Genomic DNA, 21,688 nt, shown 5'->3' on the forward strand with positions numbered 1-21,688 from the left:
CTGTCCTGCTTCTCTCCTGTTATAGCAGACAAGAGGAGCTCCAGCCCTGGGCTGGCAGGGGTCACAGGGGCTGATCCCAATCTCTGTGGGGCAGAGGAGAGCTGTCCCAGCTGCCTCCCTGCCACATGAAGATTGGGACCCATCCCAATCTCCACATGGTTGGGAGAGTTATCCTGGCAGCAAAGTGTCCTGCTGAGCCAGGACAGCTCTCCCTGTCCCTTGTGGCCCCCTGCTGCCAAGGCTGACTGGGTGCAATTTGCTCCTAGTCAGAGTCTACACGTGTATTTACAGATACTAGAAAATGGTGCATTAGACTAATTTACTCTCTACAGGTAAACAGAGAACTGAGCGTTGCAGTGTTTCCCAAATATATCATGCTGTTTTTGGCTGATCAAGAACAGGAAACTGTCTTCTTTGAACATACATGCTCTTTTGCTATTGTAATTATAGAGATGACCAGGGATCTAGGTTTTGTCTGATTAAAAAAAAAAATCCCCAATTTCTGGATTTAAAAAAGTAACCCAAAATCCACATTTTTCTGTGATTAATATGAAAAGTCACTAATATACAGATAAATATATAGAGGTGTTTCATTTTAATCACAGAAAAAATGTGGATTTTGGGTTACTTTTTTTAATCCAAAAATTGGGGATTTTTTTTTAATCAGAGAAAACCAGGATCCATGGAGATGACAAGCCAGAGGCAGATCTTGGTACAGACATTCAAAAAGCCTGTGGTGGAATCAATCTAAATTACATGGCTTTTATAAGCAGCATAATTTAGATCAGTAGCGCACAGAACACATATTTGCCTGAGGGGGGAGATGGGGACGGGGAGCATGCAGGCTGTCTATCTTAGACTGAGGTCTGCCATTTTTAAGCCAGTCTGTATGTGCTGAGCTTCCGTTCTGTTACAGGTTTAGACTGTTTTTTTGAGCACTTACACTGGTAAAAGTGTAATATCTGTACCTGGCCTTTATCTGCAGGAATCACAGTAAGTTCCTGACGCCTGCATACCTCTGTAGCCAGAAGTAATATAGCTTGGACCAGAGGCAACACTGTATAACTGCCTCAGTGAGGGTTTGAGGGTACGGGGGGGAGGGGGTACTAATTAGCTCTGATGAAAGACATGTCTGCACAACAGTGAGAGAATACAGGTTTCTTGCCTATATCCACCAATGGACCTTTTTGTTCCTGCCTCTTATCTATAAACCCTAATTCTCCTACTAGCACCCACTTTATAGGAAGTGCTCACTGCCTTGGGGCTGGAGCAGGAGGCTAGAAGAGTGGCAATTTCTTCTTTAAAAAAAAGGCAGATATTTAAGCCACTGGAAAATAAGTTTAGTTATTATAGAGAAGCTGAGATGGTAATTGTTTATGGGTCCAAAATTAACAGAATAGGGGTTACCATAACCCAGCTGTGCCCCTCTGTAAAGGACAGCTAAACTGGAGAAACTTTGCCTGTTTTTACCTAGGAGCAAGCTGCCTTCTATAGGGTAAGAACGATTACATGGATCAGTACCATGGAACAACTTGCGCAGTAAATTCCCACCACCCATGTACTCATTACTGGTACATGAGTCAAAAGTTCTTGATCCATCAAAGTTACTGCTGTCTTCAGTGTGGGATTAACTGAGATTTAAATCATTGCTAAAGATACTAGTATTAAAAAAAAGAGTGGTTCCATACAGAAAGGGTATCACTGTCTTATATTCTTCCACAGAAGAACCTAGGGTTTGAACTGAGTTATCATACCCTCTTGACATTTTTCTGTTCACCTAATTAGCTCTTTTTTGTCCAACACAGCAAAATTCCCCAGCTCCTGGAGCACATGCTACCACAAACCATAGGTAGCTTTGATCTAACTAGTAGCAGGACTATCTACTAGGGAAGCACTTCACCTAACAGTTAATTGCTTGTCATAGATTACTTGCCAGGCAATTTGGAAGGCCAAGGGAAGCAACACCTAAAGGAAGACCTAGATTGGGAATTCATTAGGGAACTGGTTGAAGCCGCACGCTCCTGATGCTTGATCATCATGGGAGACTTCAACTTCCCTGACATCTCTTGGGATGACTGCATGGCCAAATCTGACAGGTCATGCCATTTTCTCATGTGCATCGATGACCTGTACCTAACCCAGGACATCTATGGGCCAACTAAAGGAGAGGCATTGCTGGATCTAGTTCTGACAAAAGGGGAGGACCTGGTGAGCAATCTGCAGATCGAGAAGAATCTTGGTGACAGTGACCATGAATTGGTCACCTTCTTAGTTCACCAAAGACCATGCAAACCCCTCAGTAAAATAGAAGTTCTTAACTCTGGCCAACTTCTGCAAAATGAGAGAACTGGTCAGTCAGGCAATCAGAAGCCATACCCTCCTCAGAAAAGGGAGTACATGAGGAATGGTCATCACTCAAAACCATAATCCTTGATGCCATCCCTTCTCACAAAAAATGCAGTCAATGGGCAAGGAAGCCCCTATGGATGAATAAGGAATTGTTGGACCTCATTAAGCTAAAAAAGAGTAGCCTACACCAGCTGAAAAACAGGAAGCATTACCAAAGGAGATTACTCTGCACTTGCCTGCACCTTCAGAAAGCAGTCGAGAAAAGCCAAGGCACAAACTGAACTTAGGCTTGCTACAGAGATCAAGGACAACAAAAAGTCCTTTTTTATAGTTTCATAGTTTCTAGGGTCGGAAGGGACCTGAGTAGATCATCTAGTCCAACCCTTGCCATGGCAGGAAAGAGTACTGGGGTCAAACGACCCCAGCAAGGTGTTCATCTAACCTCCTCTTAAAAACCCCCAGGGTAGAAGCCTGCACCACTTCTCTTTTTAGATATGTGGGAAGTAGGAAAAAGAACAAGGACTGTATTGGGTCCCTGAGAGATCCAACGGGGCAACTGACATCAGATGCCCAAGGAAGGGCCAATCTCCTAAATGACTTCTCCACATCAGGTTTTCATCCTCCCATGATGATCACACTGCCAGGAAAAGCACAAACCAATTTGGGAGTGGATGATGGGCCACCCACCCCCAAATTAGATGGTGGATTAGATGAGGGAAGACCTTGAGAAACTGGACATTCAGAAGTCCGCAGGCCAGGTGAAATGCATCCAAAGGTCTTGAAAGAGCTGGCAGACATCACTGCATCCCCGTTATCAGGGATATTTGAAAAATTGTGGTGCTCAGGTGAAGTCCCAGATGACTGGAAAAGAGCCAATGTGTCCCCTATCTACAAGAAAGGGAGCAGGGGTGAGCCAGGGAACTATAGATCAATCAGTCTGACGTCCATCCCTGGAAAAATTCTGGAGAAAATTGTCAAGGGATCCATTAACACCAGACTAATGGAAGGCAAGTTTATGAATGCCAGCCAACATGGCTTTGTGACTGGCAGGTCTTGCCTGACCAACCTCATCTCCTTCTATGACCAGGTAACATATGCCCTGGACAAAGGAGATGATGTGGACATCATTTATCTGGACTTCAAGAAGGCCTTTGACCTAGTTGCCCATGATTTCCTCATGGTTAAGCTGGGGAACTGTGGCCTAGATCATCATATGGTCCGATGGCTAGGCAACTGGTTACGGGGTCGGACCCAAAGAATACTAGTTGAAGGGAGCAAATCAACATGGTACAGTGTTACCAGTGGAATCCCTCAGGGCTCAGTACTCGGGCCAGCACTCTTTAACATTTTTATCAACAATCTAGGTTCAGGAGTCAGATGTGACCTGGCCAAGTTCACAGACAATACCAAATTATGGGGTAGGGCCATCACACCGCAGGACAGGTTGGGGATACAGGCTGACTTAGACACACTCTCAAGGTGGACCAACCAAAACCGGATGGCCTTTAATACAGAGAAGTGCAAGGTGCTGCACCTCAGAAGGAAGAATCCTCAGCATACTTACAGGCTCAGCAGTGCTACACTTGCTAGCACCATGACCGAAAGGGACTTGGGGGGGCTTGATTGATCACAAGATGAAGATGAGCCACCAATGTGATGCGGTGGTGGGCAAAGCTAACCAAATGCTGGCATTCATCCACCAATGCATCTCAAGCAAAAACAGAGAAGTCATCCTCTCGCTTTACTCGGTCCTGCTGAGACCACAGCTGGAGTACTGCATCCAGTATTGGGCCCCTCACTTCAGGAAGGATATGGAGAAGCTTGAGAGAGTCCAGAGGAGAGCCACTCATATGATCCAAGGCCTAGAGGGAAGGATGTAGGAGGAGAGGCTGAGGGACTTGGGACTTTTCAGTCTGGAGAAGAGAAGGCTCAGGGGAGACTTGGTGGCAGCCTACAACTTCATAAGAGAGGTACATCAGGATCTGGGAGAACACCTGTTCACCAGTAAAACCAGAGAGAAAGGGAGACCTCGACCTCATAATATGGTATCAAATGAAATAAATAGTTGTCTCCCCCCCTCAAATCCCAAACCTCACAATCTGTTTCACAGAAAAAGGCACTGCATTTAATCTGGTTTAAATCCCCCTTTCCTGTTTTATTCTCCACTGTTCAACCCAATCCTTCCCCCACCATCGCTGCCTCAATCTAAATGGTTCTTATTGCAGGCCTTCTTACCAACAGTCTATGAGAATAAAAACACTTAAACTTCCTCTAAAGCAATAAGTGGCTTAGGTAGCAAGGCATTTACAGTAATGGGGGAATCCTTTTTAGGCCATTCTTTGGTCTCACAAACAGAAAATCTCTGACTGTAGTCTGCCTATATCTTCTCAGTATATAACAGTCTGTATCATCTCAGGGCTCCTCAGAAGCCCTAGTCTGAGGGATATAAGGGTTGCTAGCATTCCAGCCCTTCCCTATCTGGAAAGCCAAAATAATTAGGTATGGTCAAATTTCCCTCCTCTCCTAGGTATAAACCAAGGTCTTGATACAGCCAAGAGCCACAGAACACATTTTTTGAGCTGTGCATGCCCCAGGATCAATGATCTGTGTACAGTGCCCCAAGTCAATAATCATCTGTTGTCAAATAACTTTCTTGAGGAGAATAACTCAAATGTTTACCTGCCTCTCTTACAATTACAGATAATTACTTGTGCATTATTTTTGTCTTTATATGCTGGCAGAAAATTATGTGATACTAAAGAACCATATTATCTTGATAGAAACCACAGTATTTTAAAATCATTTGAGTGTATTAGTTTTTTGGTTTTGATACATAGATCTGAGATAAGTTTTTAGGATATGGATCAAAAACTTTTGATTAATCTTTTGTCTGACTATTTGATGAGCTTTAGAAACTGAGCCAACACTGCAGGCAGGTGCAACTGAACCACTGCAGCTACTGTTGGCAAATCCTACTGTATTCACATTTATCATTTGACATTTATATCTGTGTTGTCTCTTTTTACAGCATTTAATAGCATCAGACCTTATTAATTCACATTTTTATTATATATCCACTGACAGTAACTGGCACTGATTTTACTTAGGAACCATAACTTCCAGAAGAATTCAGACCAGATCCATGATCCTCAATGACTGACTGATTCACCAGGTAGCTGATGGTAATTTAATTCTATAAGCCAGGAGCTGAAGCAATTAAGTGAAAAAGTAAAAGTATTAATGCTAATGATTAAAGTTTCATTGCTTAGGAAGCAGTGGATTTGTGCAGTATGGCCTCTCTTTCACTATTGTATTTTTTCAGTCAATGTTAATACAAAATGACTAAAACCCATGTCCTGAAGACCATTTATGTTCATTTCTAATTAGTTATTAAAAGAAACTAATCTAGACACAAGCTGCAAAAACATTTTCCTGCTAAGATGATATTCAGACTGCTCTGTTCCACCACCCCTTTTCTATACAAGCTACTATTTCAAATGAACAATCAGCCACTTCATCTGTTCTTGGAAGAAGCATTTAATTTTAAATTATTTATCCTGCCTATCACCTATATTAACGGGGAGTAAAAACATACTCCTCCCACTTCCCTCCCCAAAAAGGGAATGAAGCACTGACCTAACGGTTTAATAGTGACATGATTCAATATCACTTGGGACTCCATGTTGGAATCTTGGCGTCGAATTATTTCTCCTGTCATTACTTCTCTCCTAATCTTCAAATTATTTCTCCTTGGAATATTCCACTATTATACTTTACTACACCATTTGATAAAACCCGAGAAATGTGTAAACATAATGCATTCACCTCCTGGAAAGGAGATTCCCTTGCAATACTAACACAATATCTACTGCAGCTGAACATAGTGCTACATCTGTTGCATTTCTGCCAATCAAAGGAAAACTGGAAAGGGCTTTTTGCAAGTGTCATTGTCAACCCTTCAATTCCTAGTCTAGTATACCAATTTTTATCCTGTTGGTATTCTTTATGACTGTCTGTTTACGTTTGTTACCTGATAGCCTCCTTTTATTTGAGTCTTTAAAGTCAAAATCTAATTTCGACTGTAATGTCAAACAAGTAAATAGATTCATATATTCACAAAACAAATGAAGTATAACTATTTTCTCTCTCCACATAATTAATCTTCAGACACATTAATTACTCATTTCTCGAGTCTCTGGGTTTCATGGGCAAAACTGACAATCATAGTAGTTTTGAGACTGTGATTCTGTGAAGTGGCCACAACAACTCTTCAATGTTTCTCAAGCTTTTTTCTAGCCTATTATCTTTCTCCAGCACACATATGTTCACTAACCATCTGCCTGATTCAGTCCTCATCTAGAAGTGAAGAAGACTGGTTCCTGTATTTGCTAATACACAGGAACCAAAGTCACTGCATCGGTCACATTTCAGTTGTTTTAGTGTAACTCTGTATATGGATACTTATTTTTGATTGAGTACTCTAGTTAGAGGAGCACAAGAATCTCAGGATATGAATCGATGCCTCTCATTTCATATATATAGAATTAAAGGTCTAACTCAGGCTTTGTGTAAACAGCATCACCCCACAGACCAAAACAAATATTGACTTGCATGTCCCATAGTAAGTAGTAGAAGAGCCAGGACTAAGATGGAGAAGGAATTATTTTTCCTTGGACAGTGAAGATCTTATAACAGAGATTGGGCACAAATTCAAATCTAAGTTAGAGATATAAAATATCAGCTACATCAACATCATTTGACTGCTAATACAACTGACATTATTGTGCTTGATTGTAAACAGGTAAATTAGAGAAAGCTGTCATGGGGGAAACAAACAGGAAACAGCAATGATGAAGCAGTGATAAAGTTATTACAGTCCTAAAGAATGCCTTTGATCTTCTAGGGAAGAATGTGGGAGGTATAAAGTGGGGAATGCTCTTTCCAGGATCTAATCATATGATAGATGTCACCTTTGTATCTATTAAAATTCATGACGACATTTCCCATAATCATTTTTGTAGATATGTACCCCTAAAAATGTCCAGACTCGGGCAGAAGAGTCAGCAGTCAGTCACTTACCAACTCCAAATCAGATAATCCAACATCAGCATTTTATAGATTTAAAATATCTCCTCAAAACAATCAGTAAGACCACATTGAAGCAGACCAGTGGAAGATCTAGTAAGACTGTGAAGACAACTAATTATCTCTAGGTTCAATGAGTCATCTTGTCTTTCTTGCCTCTATCCTATTGGCTGAGAAATAAAAATAAAACTTAAGAGTTGGCATCATATCATTTCTGCAGTTCACAGCAATCCCTTAAACTTAGATATTTCAGTTGTTTTGACAGAACTCATCAGAACAAATCTATTGCTATTTGCCTGACATTATGCTGGACTCTTATCCTAAACAAGCTGCTTTACCACAATAAATTATAGGGAAATATAAAGATTTCTTGGTCATGGTAGGTATTAAGAAGGTTCACTTTCTGTCAGTCAAAATAATACAAGATTCAGCCTTGGTGACAGGAGGAGCTGTACGGAGTACAGTCATCAAATGGTGATAATATTTTTCACATATGATAGCCCAGGGACTTTAGCTGAACTGAACAGTTTAATGGGGCAAGATATAAATTAATCCCAAACTCAACCTTACAATACTACTAAGATCAGATTTCTACAAACACTTCTATAAGTAAATGGTCCTAGTTTGAATACCAGTCTCTTAGCAAACAGGCGTGGTAACCATGGGTCTGGCAACTGTTCATTACAGCAGGTTGGAAGGATTCACGCAAAGGTATAAAATAGAGAAGGTAGGGCTGGAGGTCCTGAAGGATCATAAGAAATTGATGAAAGCAGTAAGGGAGAGTACAGTGTGCTTGTGTGAAACTTCACAGATGGACAAGTGAAGAAGGTGTGGGGAAGAGTGATGCGTAAACAACTAAAAGGTAAATATGCTGACCTAGCGTGGATGGTCGTAAGAAATTATTTGCCAGTGACAGAAGTGCAATACAGACAAGCTCATCAAGGTGCACAAGGGAGAAGCGTGGGGAAGAAAAAGCAGTGGGATGTGTTTTGGGAACGGACATAGGCAAAGTGGGTGTGGGAAAGGGTCTGCCACTTTCCATGTCACCAAAAAAAATCTGCTGTCAGTGTTGGAGATGGTACTATGTCGACTTATGCCAAGGGGCCAAAGGAAACATTATTAAGGACTTCATTAATAGGTGTTAAAACTAATTTATAGAAAGTAAAAAGCCTCTGGGTGTTTCAGGGGTTGGCTTTCACTAAAAAAGAGTGCCTGAAGGTGGGGCTGCATGAACTGAAATAATACCTTGACTGGGACAAGGAAGAGATTGGAGAGTAAGAGACTGAGAAGAAATGGAGGAAAAAGGACTGAACATACTCGTTTCACTAAATGAACAGGGAGGACTGATGGGAGGGGCAGGGAGTTTCAGGTGGTAGCCTTTCTCATTGAGTTTTGTATGAAGAAAAAGATTTCTGTAAGGGTTTGTTTTGTGGGAAGTTGATGCATGTTATTTAAGGGTTTAATATATGTAGCAGTATGTTTTTGATATGTAGTTGTTTCTGTACTATGAAGTCTCAGTAAAACAAGGATGCTCAGTATGTGTATGCTTTGTGAGTGTAGGGTGCTAAGTGTGTTTTTAATAACATTTGTTTATTTTTTTAAAAAAAAGTTCCCATCAGCATTTTTGGCCCCAAGGGAGAGTGGTGGAACTTGCTCTGGCCTCTCTGAGTGCCAGCCTGGTGTTGTGGCTTTGTTCTCATTCCCTCATGGAGGAACAACTGCCTGTTTTTTTAAGAGCCTTATGCACAAAAATAAAGGTTCCCATCAGTATGTTTGCCCCATACGAGCCATGTACTTTATAGTCATGCTCAGTGCTGGCTGCATTTAATCAGGTTCATAGCTTGCTTCCATTATTGAGATCAGGGATGTAGGTTGTAGCTGCGTTGGTCTAAGGGCATAGGCAGATGAGGTTCTTTCAGATTTACAAGGGTGAATCTGATATCTTTCACAAGGGCAAATCTGATATCTTTTATTAGACCAACTTAAATAGCTGGAAAATTTTTCTTAGCAAGCTTTCAGGTTTAAAAACACTTTGTCAGGCTGAGGAAGCTCATGCTACTTTTAGCAGCAGCAGCAGTTCAAAGATAAGCAATGTATTTAACACAGTTTTCTTATATGCTTTTCTCCCATGCTCTTATATTCAAATAAATATGGCAGTTATTGCTATTATAATAGTCATTACAATTATTTTTCTAAATTCTTTTCTCTAATAAGAAATAGTATGCCTGTGCTTTCCTTGTATTTCTTCTAATTAGACAACGTACCTGTGGCGTTAAAACAAGCCCATGAAATGAATACACATGAACTTACTGGAGACTGGAAAGAGAAAAGGATGGTTTGCTCATAACAGTAGTGACAAATTTCTCCTCCCACCTCCCCTTTGTCACACCCAAAGGTGTAATGAGCAGGGTTTGTACCCAGGAAAACCCTGCAGGAGAGTAAAGGGTGGAGGTAGGGAGATGCCACTGAATGTTAGAGAGGTAGGGCTTCTCAGAGTGGAGGGGTGGGGGCAGTATACACAAGTCTTACCTATGCCAGCGACTCAGAAACAGCCCCTGGCTGCTGCTGCAGCAGCATGGTGTGCCTGCCCTGGTCTTGCTTTTACAGCAGCAACAAGGTGACTGTGAAGCAACTTGGCTGCTAGGGCTGCCAACCCTCCAGGTTTGCCCTGGAGTCACCAGGAATTAGATATAAATCTCCAGGAGACTATGAGACTCACCCAGCAGATAAATGAGAGGGCATTCGTTAAAATAAATATTAAATATTCAAATTTGATTTATATAGTAGTCCAATAGGTTTTGAAAATGTAATAGTAATGTGCATTTGCCTTCTTGACAAAGTCTATGCACCATAATCCATAACTGATATATATAAGCATGCAGGCACATTTGTGTTGTGTACTGTAGGCACACTGGCATTCTGGAAACCTCCCAGAATAGATTCAAACAGAGTTGGTAACCCTACTGGCTGCTGCTTCAAGAGCAATCCCATAGGGCTCCTTTTGTTGCTGGGAAATGGACTTCATGGGGGTGGGAGGTGATTCTGGTGCTCCTCGTTAAATTAGTGCCCAGAGCTAGTGCCCCTCTCACCTATCCTTAGTTATGCTACTGGCCAACACCTTTTCAGATGTTCCTTTTTTCTGACTACAGCAGTAAAAAGTGGAATTATAGCATACATTCTTAAAACCATTCACCACACACAACACAATATAAATCCCAGCAGTTGAAATAAAACACCAGACATCATGAGCACTTAATAATAAGCTAGAAAAATATCAATGGAAGAGATATGACCATTTCCTGTTCTATTTTTTTAATCACATGGCAGTAGTATACTAGCACTTTATATATCTGTGCCTCTAAGGTCTATCACTTATACTTGACCTATCAGGAAATATTTCATGATGTTCACAGTTCCTTCAGTTTAAAAACTGTGCTTTTTCCCAGCTCAAGTACTTTTTCTCTATAGAAAATCTGAAAGACTCATCAACAGAACAACTCTGCAAACACTTATGCAACTAGACAAAAGGCACTGCAGTACAGATAATAAAATGCTTTTATCAAGATCAGAAGGATTTACCTTGACAGGAAGTCAGTGAAAGAGAGTCGTACTGGATATCCATGGCGTATGATTTTCACCATCTCTAGGACACCAATATACTGCAGTTGAGCCGACACATAAAAATTATCAAAAGTATCTGGCAGCTTAGAATTATTGGGTTTGATACAATGAACAGAATGCGGCGTACAGTTCTGAAGCTTCCCAATAATATCTGCTAGTGATTTCTGTGGAGAGAAATAAAACCCAACAAGTTCTCAAATGGCCATTAGTTCCATAACATAACACAAATACATTTTTGCAAACTTCTTAACATAATTTTTTAAAAGGCTTGACCTGAAGGCACAAATTGCTTATTCAAGCAAATCATGCTTCTGCTGGCCTTTGTAAACAGTAGAGCCTCATTCTGTGCTTAAAACTCTCCTATAAAATTTTGTCCAGTAAATGTTCACTAACCCTGAGCTGTGTTGCCACAGTGATTGGGTCCCCTCGTTCCAGTCTCTGAAGAAATGTAGAAGTACCTTTCTTTTTCAACAACTGCGGGAAGAAAAGTATCAACATAGGCAAATATATATTTCCTTATTAAAGAAGGTCATTGATAAAGGAATTAAACACCTGAGTCAGCATCACACGACACAGGGACAAATGACATAAGTTTAGATTTTCAAAAATTGCCAGGGGAATGGCAAAATAACCAAAGAAATCTGCATAGGAATGGCTGGCAACAAAGTTTTGATTTTGGAAGCAGACGTACTATCGTATACACACATTTCATTTGAGTATGGCACATAAACGTAATCTTTGGTCAAATATGAGTAAAGTGTGCATATATACTCATTTTCATTTAGAGATAAGAAAAGTAACATGAACCTGGGGATATTACGCTATCAAGGACAAGATATTAAGCATAATATATCATTTCCATATTAATAGAATAAGATTACTTCCTTATGTAAGAAGGGCTGGGGTGTGAATGGTCATGCGTATCATTGATAATCCTCATAAATTATAACATTTTTAAATGTGATGCCCAGAGTTCATTCACTACTTCTTTGTCCTGTATAGATGAATATAATTTTTTACTCTAATATATATAATTAGCATGAGCAGTTATTTCTTATATAAGAACCAGTGCTAACTTCTCTCTCAATAAACATGGAAAAGCAAACATAGAAAACATTTTAACTTTTTTACTTTGTGTATTTGACAGACATCTTGTAAAGATTAGTTTTAGGAATAGCCTGAAGAAACTGGCTTCTTGTTGAGCTTTCTAAATTGAGGCTAGCAGAACCAATATATTTTAAAGTTTGGTCATGACCATAGAAGATTAAACAACTATTGGTTGAAGTAATCTAGAATTGTTGAGTCTCTTCAGTTGTGACACTCTTTCATTCGCTTTCTTCTTCTGTCCACTTGGCCGTAATTTATAAACCTCTATTCCACTCAGACTCAGTATGTTTTGGCCTAATTGTATCCTTTCAATTCACACCAAAAGATATGGGTATCTTCTCATCTGATCTCAACCAGACCCAACCTATTTAAAAGAAAAGAAATGCATTTCCCAGCAATTCCCTACTTGTGCTGGATGTGGGACCTGTTCTGCTTTCAAATTTCACTAGCCAGAACTGAACAAAACTTAAAAGGAAAACTCATTTCCATCCTAAAAAAGACTGGAAGTCTACTGGGTTTCACATTTCTTCATAATAACACTTCGTATTTACATAATGCTGGTCAACAACAGATCTCAAAAAAACCTTTAAAAGGTGGGTAGAACACTTGGAGCACGTACGCAAATCAAGGCCAATCAGTGGTAGAACCAGGAGCAGGACAGTAACCCAGTCAGTTGTAATATGCTGCAGATTGTACTTCTTCCCATGGAGAAAGGAATGGGTGGGACAGGGACAGTAAAGAGGAAAGAAACTAAGGAGATGGAAACAGAAGGTGAATTTAATTAAAACAACCACAAAAAAAGGAAGATTCTGGCTTTGATTCAGGAAGAAGGCTGCATCAAATCATGTCTTAATTCTCCACCTAACACTCTAAATCTCCTTTAAGCTCCTCACAGAAATCAAATATATCTTTGCCAAGGAAGTTTTATGCTTGAAAATCACATACCTCTACTAGATTTAAAGAGAAAGTATGCACATCTAGTTCTATCACTCCAGTATGAGAAGACCATCAATCTTTCTCTACTTCCACAACAAGTAGACCCCTATATTGAATACTTTCCAAAAGCCTTGCAATGGCTGCATTCATAGCCCACTAATCAAGAGAAACAGAAATTATTAGGAAAAGCAACAAGAAGAGTCAGAGGGAAAAGCTTTTACTGATAATTTGTGTTCACTTTTCTGATTTTTTCTGCAGAAACAGGCTTAGCCACACAAGGGGAAAGTTTATATCCTGAACAAGGCTAAAAAGTCTGGGAAGGGAAGATAATTAAGCTACAGGAGAGAGTGTAAGTCCATTTTTGAATTATGTGTCTCTTCCATTTTAGAGATCATACTGCCAGTAAATTATAATCTGCAATGTAATTTACATGCAGCTCTAATAGAAGGCTAGCATTCCACAAGTTGAGTTTATCCCTCTAGTTTTTTCTGTCCCTTAAATTTTCTTTTAATTTCAAAGGCAGTTAAACAGTTGAAGCAGAAAGTATTCCCCATGCAGCTAATAAAATTAGTAATATTGTATGCACTACTATATAGGATTGAGAAGAGTGGATTTCAGAGATCCTTTAATCAATAGTGCTATTGTATAGTTCCTTTAGCTGTGCTGCAATTAAAATAGTGTGATTGATTATTTCAACGTGCAAGTCAAAATTAAAGTACTGTACATGCTATAGAATATAAGAAGCATTCTGAAATGTTCAGATGTCTTTAACATTTTGGTAATTGAGAAAAGACTAATTCTTTAAGGGGAAAAAAAGAGTTCCAAATTCTTACCTTACTCAGCTCTGTGTATTTCTTTGCTTCTCCAGTTGTGTAGGTTATTGAAGGTTTCTTACTGAGCAAGGCTGCTTTGGACCCTCTAATTTTAAGTGAATGATATGGAGGGACAAGGGAGCCTGTCTGTGTCAGTTTGGACTGGAACAACTGATTGATGACTACATTTTCACTAGCTAGGAGAAAAAGAAAATGCATAGAGATAAAATACAGGTGGGAAAATTATACACACAGTGCTTGAAAGGAACAAGGCACACAGTGGGAGACAGCATTAAACAAGAGGCTTAAACTATTTCAGATGAACAGCCTATTACATTTTTCTTTTATGCATTGTTAGCTATTCTGTTGCAAGTCCAGTAGCATTCAATTATCCAACAATGGCAGCCATCAGCAACTTTTTAAAAAATTATTTACTCAAGTTAAAATGTACTTAAATTGCCCAGAATGGGGCAGTAAGCAATATAAATCAGATCCAGTGTTACAGGTCTGTGTAAACCTCAGAGCTTAGGTTATGATTACTTGTGCATATATATATTGATTCCAATATAGGGTGGAATAGAATTACCCAGGGCATGTCTACATGTGCTATTACCAAGCAGCAATAAACTCTTATGCTTATTATGTCAGAATTTATTGCTCCTAACACACCATGTGAATGTGCACCCGGGACTGCAGCATGTTGAGCTGGGTCAAACTAGCCCCAGCTGGCAGGGAGTCAGGAGGTCCATCTGCCAGCCTGAGGCTGCTCCTACCTGGCTCAGCGTGCTGTGAAGGGGCTGGCTGGGGTATAAGTTTGCTCCAGTGTGGGGCTAGCTGGCAGTCAACCCCCACACTAAAGCATCCTTGAGCCCCAGCCAGCCTCATCAGCGTCTACACATACTGTGGTGCCGAGTAAAAAATTGCTGCAGAATATATTAGTTTACTCCAGCCTTATAGCTGGGCACGTGTAGCCACCAAGACATTTACTGCAGAGCTAATTAGGTAGCTGCAGTAAATGTCTCATACAGATGCACCCCCAGGTACGTAAATAACTGCCTGAAGCAAAATGGAGGCCCTTCCAGAAGTTGCGACAGTTGCCCAGACTGTCCCAAGCTCCCTCATCCAGCAAGGGTTTGAACCTGCATCCCACCTTTCCAAGAAGGCGTGAAGACTACAAGGTCATGGGCTAAGCACTGCCCAGAGCATTTTATAGCCCTCTTCCAGCAGCTGACCCATGGGGTAGCCAAGAGACAAAGATATGAGGGGGAAAGAAGAGGCACTTAAGGCAGAGGGAGTACATGTCTGAGAGAGCCACTGCTTTAGAAGGGAAGCGGGCACTGGGATCTGTCCCTTGCCCCTAAGGCCTTTTCTGCATCTTGCATTTAAAATTCATTGCATAAAACAAACAGCAGTGGGGTAGTTTCTGCCACACTGCAGCCAGAATGCATGGCCCTTTCCCTTCAAAAAGGGCTATGCGGGTTGAAATCCCTGAGGCTGAGGAGGACCTAGAACTCAGGTGAACTGGGTGAATGTTCAGGCAGATCTAATATGAGAAAACAGAAAATGACTTTGTAACCAAATATTAAGGTAGTGTACGTGTTTCTGTAAGAGATACCTAGTTCAAGATTTTAGCATTACGAGCAAATACTTTACATTAACTTACGTTGTAGCTTGGAATTTCTCTACATACTCGCATACTAACGGGTACTGAGACTCCACATGAGACTCTTTACTACACAGTAGAGCTAATTACTGAACAGTAATTGTCTGCATCTACACGTGCAGACACTTACGGAGCAATCATTGGCTATCAATGCGAGTAAATTTGCTACGTTCAAATGCAAATAGCAAATTTACTGGAGACTACTTACTGTGGAGTAGCACATGTGTAGATGCCTGAGCAAATCGGCTCCCAGTCAGCTCGGCAGCAGGGGGTGGTAGACTGCTCCCTGCCCCAGGAGCTGCTTGCTGCCATGGCAGTCTTTGCCATTGGAGCCCAGACAGGCACAATGTCCCTCTGCCCCAGAAACATCCTTATCTCCCTGCCTGACTCCCATGGTCCTTCTCTCTCAGTACTGGTCCTGTAACCACAGAGCTGGCGCTGGAGGAGAAGGATCTCTTGGCCCAGGCCCCACGAACACAGAGCAGGGGCTGGGAGCTCCCTGCTGTTGGGGTAGAGGGTTGTTGGCCCCACTCAGGCTCTGGTGGCAGACCCCACCTCAGCAGCAGGGAGCTTCTACCATGCAGGGGAAGCCTAGAGCTCACCCTGGCTGCTGCAGGATCCTGTTGCAGGGCCACAGGGAATGGGACTAGTCTGCTGCTAGAAGCAGAAAATCTGTTCCCATGCCCCTGCACATCTAGACATATGCCCATTAGCATTTACTCTCAAGTACTTTACTCAAAAGTAAACTACTCCCACATTATTTGCACGTGTCGATGTGCCCACCAATTCCCTTCTTTGCTGTTTTTTATTTAAATGTATTTAAAATCTCCTTTTCAGATAGTATGGGAATAGTGATATATTTCCTATTATTATTATTGTTAGTGTTAATAACTACTACTACTACTTGTACTGAAGTAACACATTGGAAGTGTCAATGAAGATCAAGGGCCTACTGCAGTAAACACTATATAAACATATTTTAAACAAACAAATAATAAATTATCCAGGGCTTCACCTGGAATACTGTTTCCAGTTCTGAGCACTGCACTTAAAGATGTAGACATATTAGAAGGAGTCCAGAAAAGAGCAAAGGTAATGATCAGAAGTCTAGAAAACATGACATATGAGCAAAGGCTAGAAGTATAAGAATTACTTTGTTTGAAGAAAAGAAGGTTGATAGAGAATTTAATAACAGTCTTCAAATACAAAAGGATACCAGCCAGTTGTCCTCTGTGTCTCCTGGAGACAGAATAGCAGCCTTAACTTACAACAAGAAAGGTTTAGGTTAGATATAAGGCAGACTATTCTGAGCGTGGTAAAATTGGACAAATTACCTAGAGAGATTATAGAATTCCAAGAATTATATGTTTTTAACTACTGGTAAACAAACATTTGTTTGGGATGATTTAGATAGAAATGCTCCTATCTTGAGTAGGGGATTGGACTACATGACCTCCTGAGGTCCCTTCTATCCCTCACTTTCTAAGATTCTACAAAGATACATGTTTGAATCCTCTCAGTCTTAGGAAGACTAGCTTTAGATTTCACAACTAGAACATTCAGTCCAAGGTACTGCAGTTAATATTGAATTTAAGGCCGCTGTCTGTAAGGTAGGTACCTCCACTCTGGGAGCTCTGTATCCCAAGATGATGGAGTGTATGTATGTCCTCAGTCATTTTCCTAATCTGCTAACCCTGCTGAACTGTATCACTTCCTTAGGGCAAGGGGCTGAGGCACGGCAATGCCTAAAGAAGATGTCTACAATATTGATTTTAATTTCTCTCATAGGCTCCTAAGTCATATAAATGTTTTAGATTACACTTGGTCTTATTCAATTAATTATGTCTATTGCTATTTGACTTTTTAATTATACAAACAGTATTAGCATTCACATTCAACATTATGAAAGACCTTATATCATATTTCAAATCCCATTTTCCCTTTATAATGACTATGTACTTAATTCTGTAACACAGAAATGAAAAGCCAAGATGACAACATATAAAAAAGAAATAATACTTTTGGGAAAATACAGGATTGATATGACTGACACTGTGTAATAGATTATCATAAATAACTGGAAAGAATAGAAACATTATAATACACAAATAAGTTCAGACAAGTGAGAGCTAAACTATTTCTAAAACTATAATCAATAGGAATATATTCAAGATCTTTTTTTTATTTCATTCTTTATCCATAGTATTATAGTGTTTGCTTTTAAAATGCATCGATGATTTTACTGGGTAGTTTGGCTAATTTCACAGTAAAATTGCTAGAACGCCAATAAAATTGTAACAGCACTGCTGATTCTGAAGACAAATATGACCTCTGAAAGACCTCTATTTCTGTGGAAAGAAATATAAATATATAATATATATGATATATAAGTTAGAATAGTCTGCAGTGTTCAGGGGTGGGGGGAAACCTCTGTGGGAAGACAAACTATAATTTCCCTGAGGAAAGTATTTTTTTTGCTAAAAAGAGTAAATATAAGATCATATATTTTTTATTACCTGATTATGAATAATTAATAAACAAACAAGGATGAATACATAGTTATTTTTAGACATACAGCTGTAAGAAAGTACACTGAATCAAATTTATATGTTCCTTTACGTGCCCAGGATATTTGCAGCTATTTACAAAAGCACCCCCATAAAACTCCCATTTTTAGTAGCTGCACCTAAGTAATGAAATATATTCTGCTTTGAAACCCTTATTTTCATTAGTCTTTACAAAAGTGTAAGTATTTAATGTAAAAAATCTTAGTCAACAGCATTTAGAGGTATTTTATATTTATACACGTTAAACATTTTTTAGAATATGTTAATAAGATGGCAATGAGGGTTCTGGTGATGATGATTTCAGGCATTTAAAATAAATGCAGATTTCAGTTATTTCCATGAGTATGGTAATGATTACAAAATATAAGGCATAATGTGTTCTCCCCACAAAATATCCAAAAAACAAAACCACCACTTACTTTTCATTACAAATAGGAGATTTTGTGAAAGGGAATCTTTGTTTTTCACAATTGCTCCAGCAATTTCGTAAGTCACCTGCAATAAATAATAATAATAATATTAGTAAAAATTAAGACCTCTACATCAAGTATTTTAGCTACAAAATAAATGTTAAAGAGATTCTTTGTACACAAACCAAATTCCAACTGAATATATCCTTTGTCTAGCATTTTCCTAATACAATATTGACTAGGAAAGTATGCAGAAATGTAGTCAAACTGACTTCGAAAGTTAACATTTATTACTATTTCAAATTTTGGCATCAACCATTTCCTTGCTTCTCATTTGAGAAAACCAGATCAGTACTAGGGATGGCTGGAAAACTAGTTTTGTTTTTTAAAAAAATGCAGTGTCAATATTTGTCTCCATTAGGATATAGAATGAAAGTTAGACAAAAAAATGCCAACAAGCAATGCATTAAACCCCTTCTCCCAACACATGTAATGGCTTGGTGAGTAGGGTGTCAACTGTAGTGGGGGAAGACCAAATTCAAGCTCTTAGTCTGACTGATTTGCCTCATGAATCAAGTGAGTAGTCTGACCTCCAGACTAATGGGCCTTCTTGAGTGAAGTACTCTCAGTCCCTCCCATTGAAATTGGTCCATTGTGCACTAAATATTCAGCTGGCTAGTAAGTGTGTGGACTTGACTTTCTAACCCAGTAGTTAAGTAGTTGCCCACCTAAAATGTAGAAGATGTAGGTCTTCTATTCTGCGTCAAGATTTTTTTTTCATTTTTAATCAAAACAGCTTTGATAAATAGGCATGTTCTAAGCTTTAAAATCTTATAGAGAGATACAGAGTTATTCTGCAGACTCACCAGTTAGCCAGAGTAAGTTAGACTCACAGAACTAGTCTTAGTAGCCACATCAACTACTTTTAATATCTACTGAAGCTAGTGGGACAGACAAGAAGTTATTTAGGGAAAAACAATGGGCATTTTTACACATGCATGCACTGCATACAGCTGTATAAGCAGTGAAATGCACGTCAGCATGCAGAAAATGGCAGTGGTCCACTTTTGAACTAAAACACATTGACGGTATTTTAGTTCAAAAGCACATTGTTGCCATTTTCTCCACACTGACATGCATTTCACCACTTATACAACTGTACACATTGCAGTGTGGTGTGTGTCAGCTCATCTGTGGAGCAGACACGATTAATCGAGTCTGCTTTGACGCATCACATCCTTAGTGTGTCGCAGCGCGAAAAAGTTTGTGCATAAATGCCCAACGAGAATGCATAGGATGTGAGGAGAAACTTAGCCCAATATATACAAATAATTAATTGAAAAGTAAATTTTGTTTGTTGTGTTCTTCTTTACTTGTCAAAGAAAAAAACCTATGCTGCAAAATAAAAATGCTCACCAGAAAAAAAAAGAAATATTTTATCATGTCTGAACACTGCATGATGCGGAAGCATGACAGATCTCTAGTAGCATAGACATTTGTTACCTTCTAGCAGGACTACAGCAATGTATTCTACCCAGGCATGAAACTGTAATTCTTTAGAAAACTAGTTAGCATAAGAGTATTTTTCCTATACAACAGAAGTTACCGCAAACACTTTTCTTCTGCTCACAATATTGGCTCTCCATAGAACATCACATTTAAGAGCTTGGTTCTAAACTTCAAGGACCCTAATGGCTTAAGTCAAAGATCTTAAAAAACTCCACCTAAAACACTAAGATGGGGACTCCATTCAGCTCCATGCATTTGTCTGTTTTGAGGAGAAAAGTTTGTCTGTGCAAGAGACAAAGCCTTATTAGGACTTGTCCACAATGACAGGAAGAAATCCTGCAGGATCCATTCTGTCAGCAAAATGCACTTATTTGATGGAGACTTCAACAACTAATAATATCCAACACTTCCTCTTCCTCCCCCCTAAAGAAAAACAAAATACAAACTCAAAACACAGCAACATACAATTAAAAGCATAAGAAGTGCCATATTGGGTGAGACCAATGGCTTGTCTAGCCCAGTAATCTGTCCCTGACAGTGGCAGGGGTGGATGCTATAAAGGGAATTTATCCCCTGTTTAATACCCTTCTTGGCATCCACCATTTTAGTTTAGAGATGCCAGAGGAAACATCTCCTACTGTTCTGTTCAATAGCCATCAATAGATAGATCTATCGTCCATAAATGTATTTGTTCCCTTTTGGCGCGTCTACATGAGGTGTGTTCATGTGCATTAGCGTAGTTTAATGCTCATTAAAGGTGTGCATCTGCACAGTCACATCCTTCACGAGCATTAAAATGGGAAATATAGGCTAATTGTGCCAAAATGTATTACCTGCAAATGTATGATTTAAGTATGATTAGTTAAAGCACATTAGTGCACATGTAGATGTGACCCAGCACTAACTCCTTGCTAGCCACCTCTAATCCCCCAGGGTTGGGCAGTTCTCTGGCACCCCCCAGCTACAGCCTATAAAAGCCAGAAGACATTTTGTGCCTTGGGACACACATACCAAGAACCTGGACAAGGCTTACTCATCTGTGCAGGAGCCCAGCAGGCCCTGTGTGCCCTCCTGGAGAGGCAAGCTGTCTCTGCCTGGCCTGTCCCCTTCCAGAGCTGCTGCTTGGCCACAGGTAAGTGTTGTAAAGGGCTACAGCTTGCTGCACCCCTTGCCCAGCCCAGAGATCCCCGCAGCGCTGCTGCCTGGCTGTCTCTGACAATAAAGCCAGCACCTGCTCCCTGTTGCTGCTCACTCCCAGCTGTCTCCTGTGCTTGCAGGAATTGTGGTGAAGTGCCTCCATAGCATGGCTTCTAGTCCTTGGCCATGCCTCTGCTCTGGGCACTGCTGGCAGGGATAGCCATGCAGAGGCCCGGAGAGCTGGTGCAGGACAACCATGTTGTCGTCCTCCTCCCTGTCAAGCTCCGGCCCCACTCGCATGTGCATGCCCATGCCAACTACCAGAGCCCCCAACTGGACACAGGAGAAGGTGGGTGATTTTGTGGTGCTCTGGGTCCATGCCAATGTGCAGAAGCAGTTCACAGGGTGGAAGCTCAAAGGCCCACATTTATGAGGCCCTGTCAGGCAAGATGCAGGAGCGAGGGCACTCTCAGTCAGCACGGCATATAAACG

General features: G+C 40.2%; 1 protein-coding gene across 1 annotated transcript in view; it reads right to left on the bottom strand.

Annotated features, from left to right (window-relative positions):
• The window catches only part of MYO16 (myosin XVI), a 545,578-nt gene that overhangs the window by 136,560 nt on the left and 387,330 nt on the right, over window positions 1-21,688 (bottom strand). The window contains exons 24-27 of the mRNA XM_090022346.1: window positions 18,560-18,635; window positions 13,932-14,107; window positions 11,449-11,529; window positions 11,014-11,219 (exon numbers count right to left, since the gene is read on the bottom strand). Of these exons, the coding sequence (XP_089878472.1) occupies window positions 11,014-11,219; window positions 11,449-11,529; window positions 13,932-14,107; window positions 18,560-18,635 (539 nt within the window). The remainder of the gene's footprint in view (window positions 1-11,013; window positions 11,220-11,448; window positions 11,530-13,931; window positions 14,108-18,559; window positions 18,636-21,688) is intronic.

The sequence above is a fragment of the Crocodylus siamensis genome, chromosome 1, assembly GCF_052110815.1.
Source record: "Crocodylus siamensis isolate JL-2025a chromosome 1, ASM5211081v1, whole genome shotgun sequence".
NCBI classification, from domain to species: domain Eukaryota; kingdom Metazoa; phylum Chordata; order Crocodylia; family Crocodylidae; genus Crocodylus; species Crocodylus siamensis.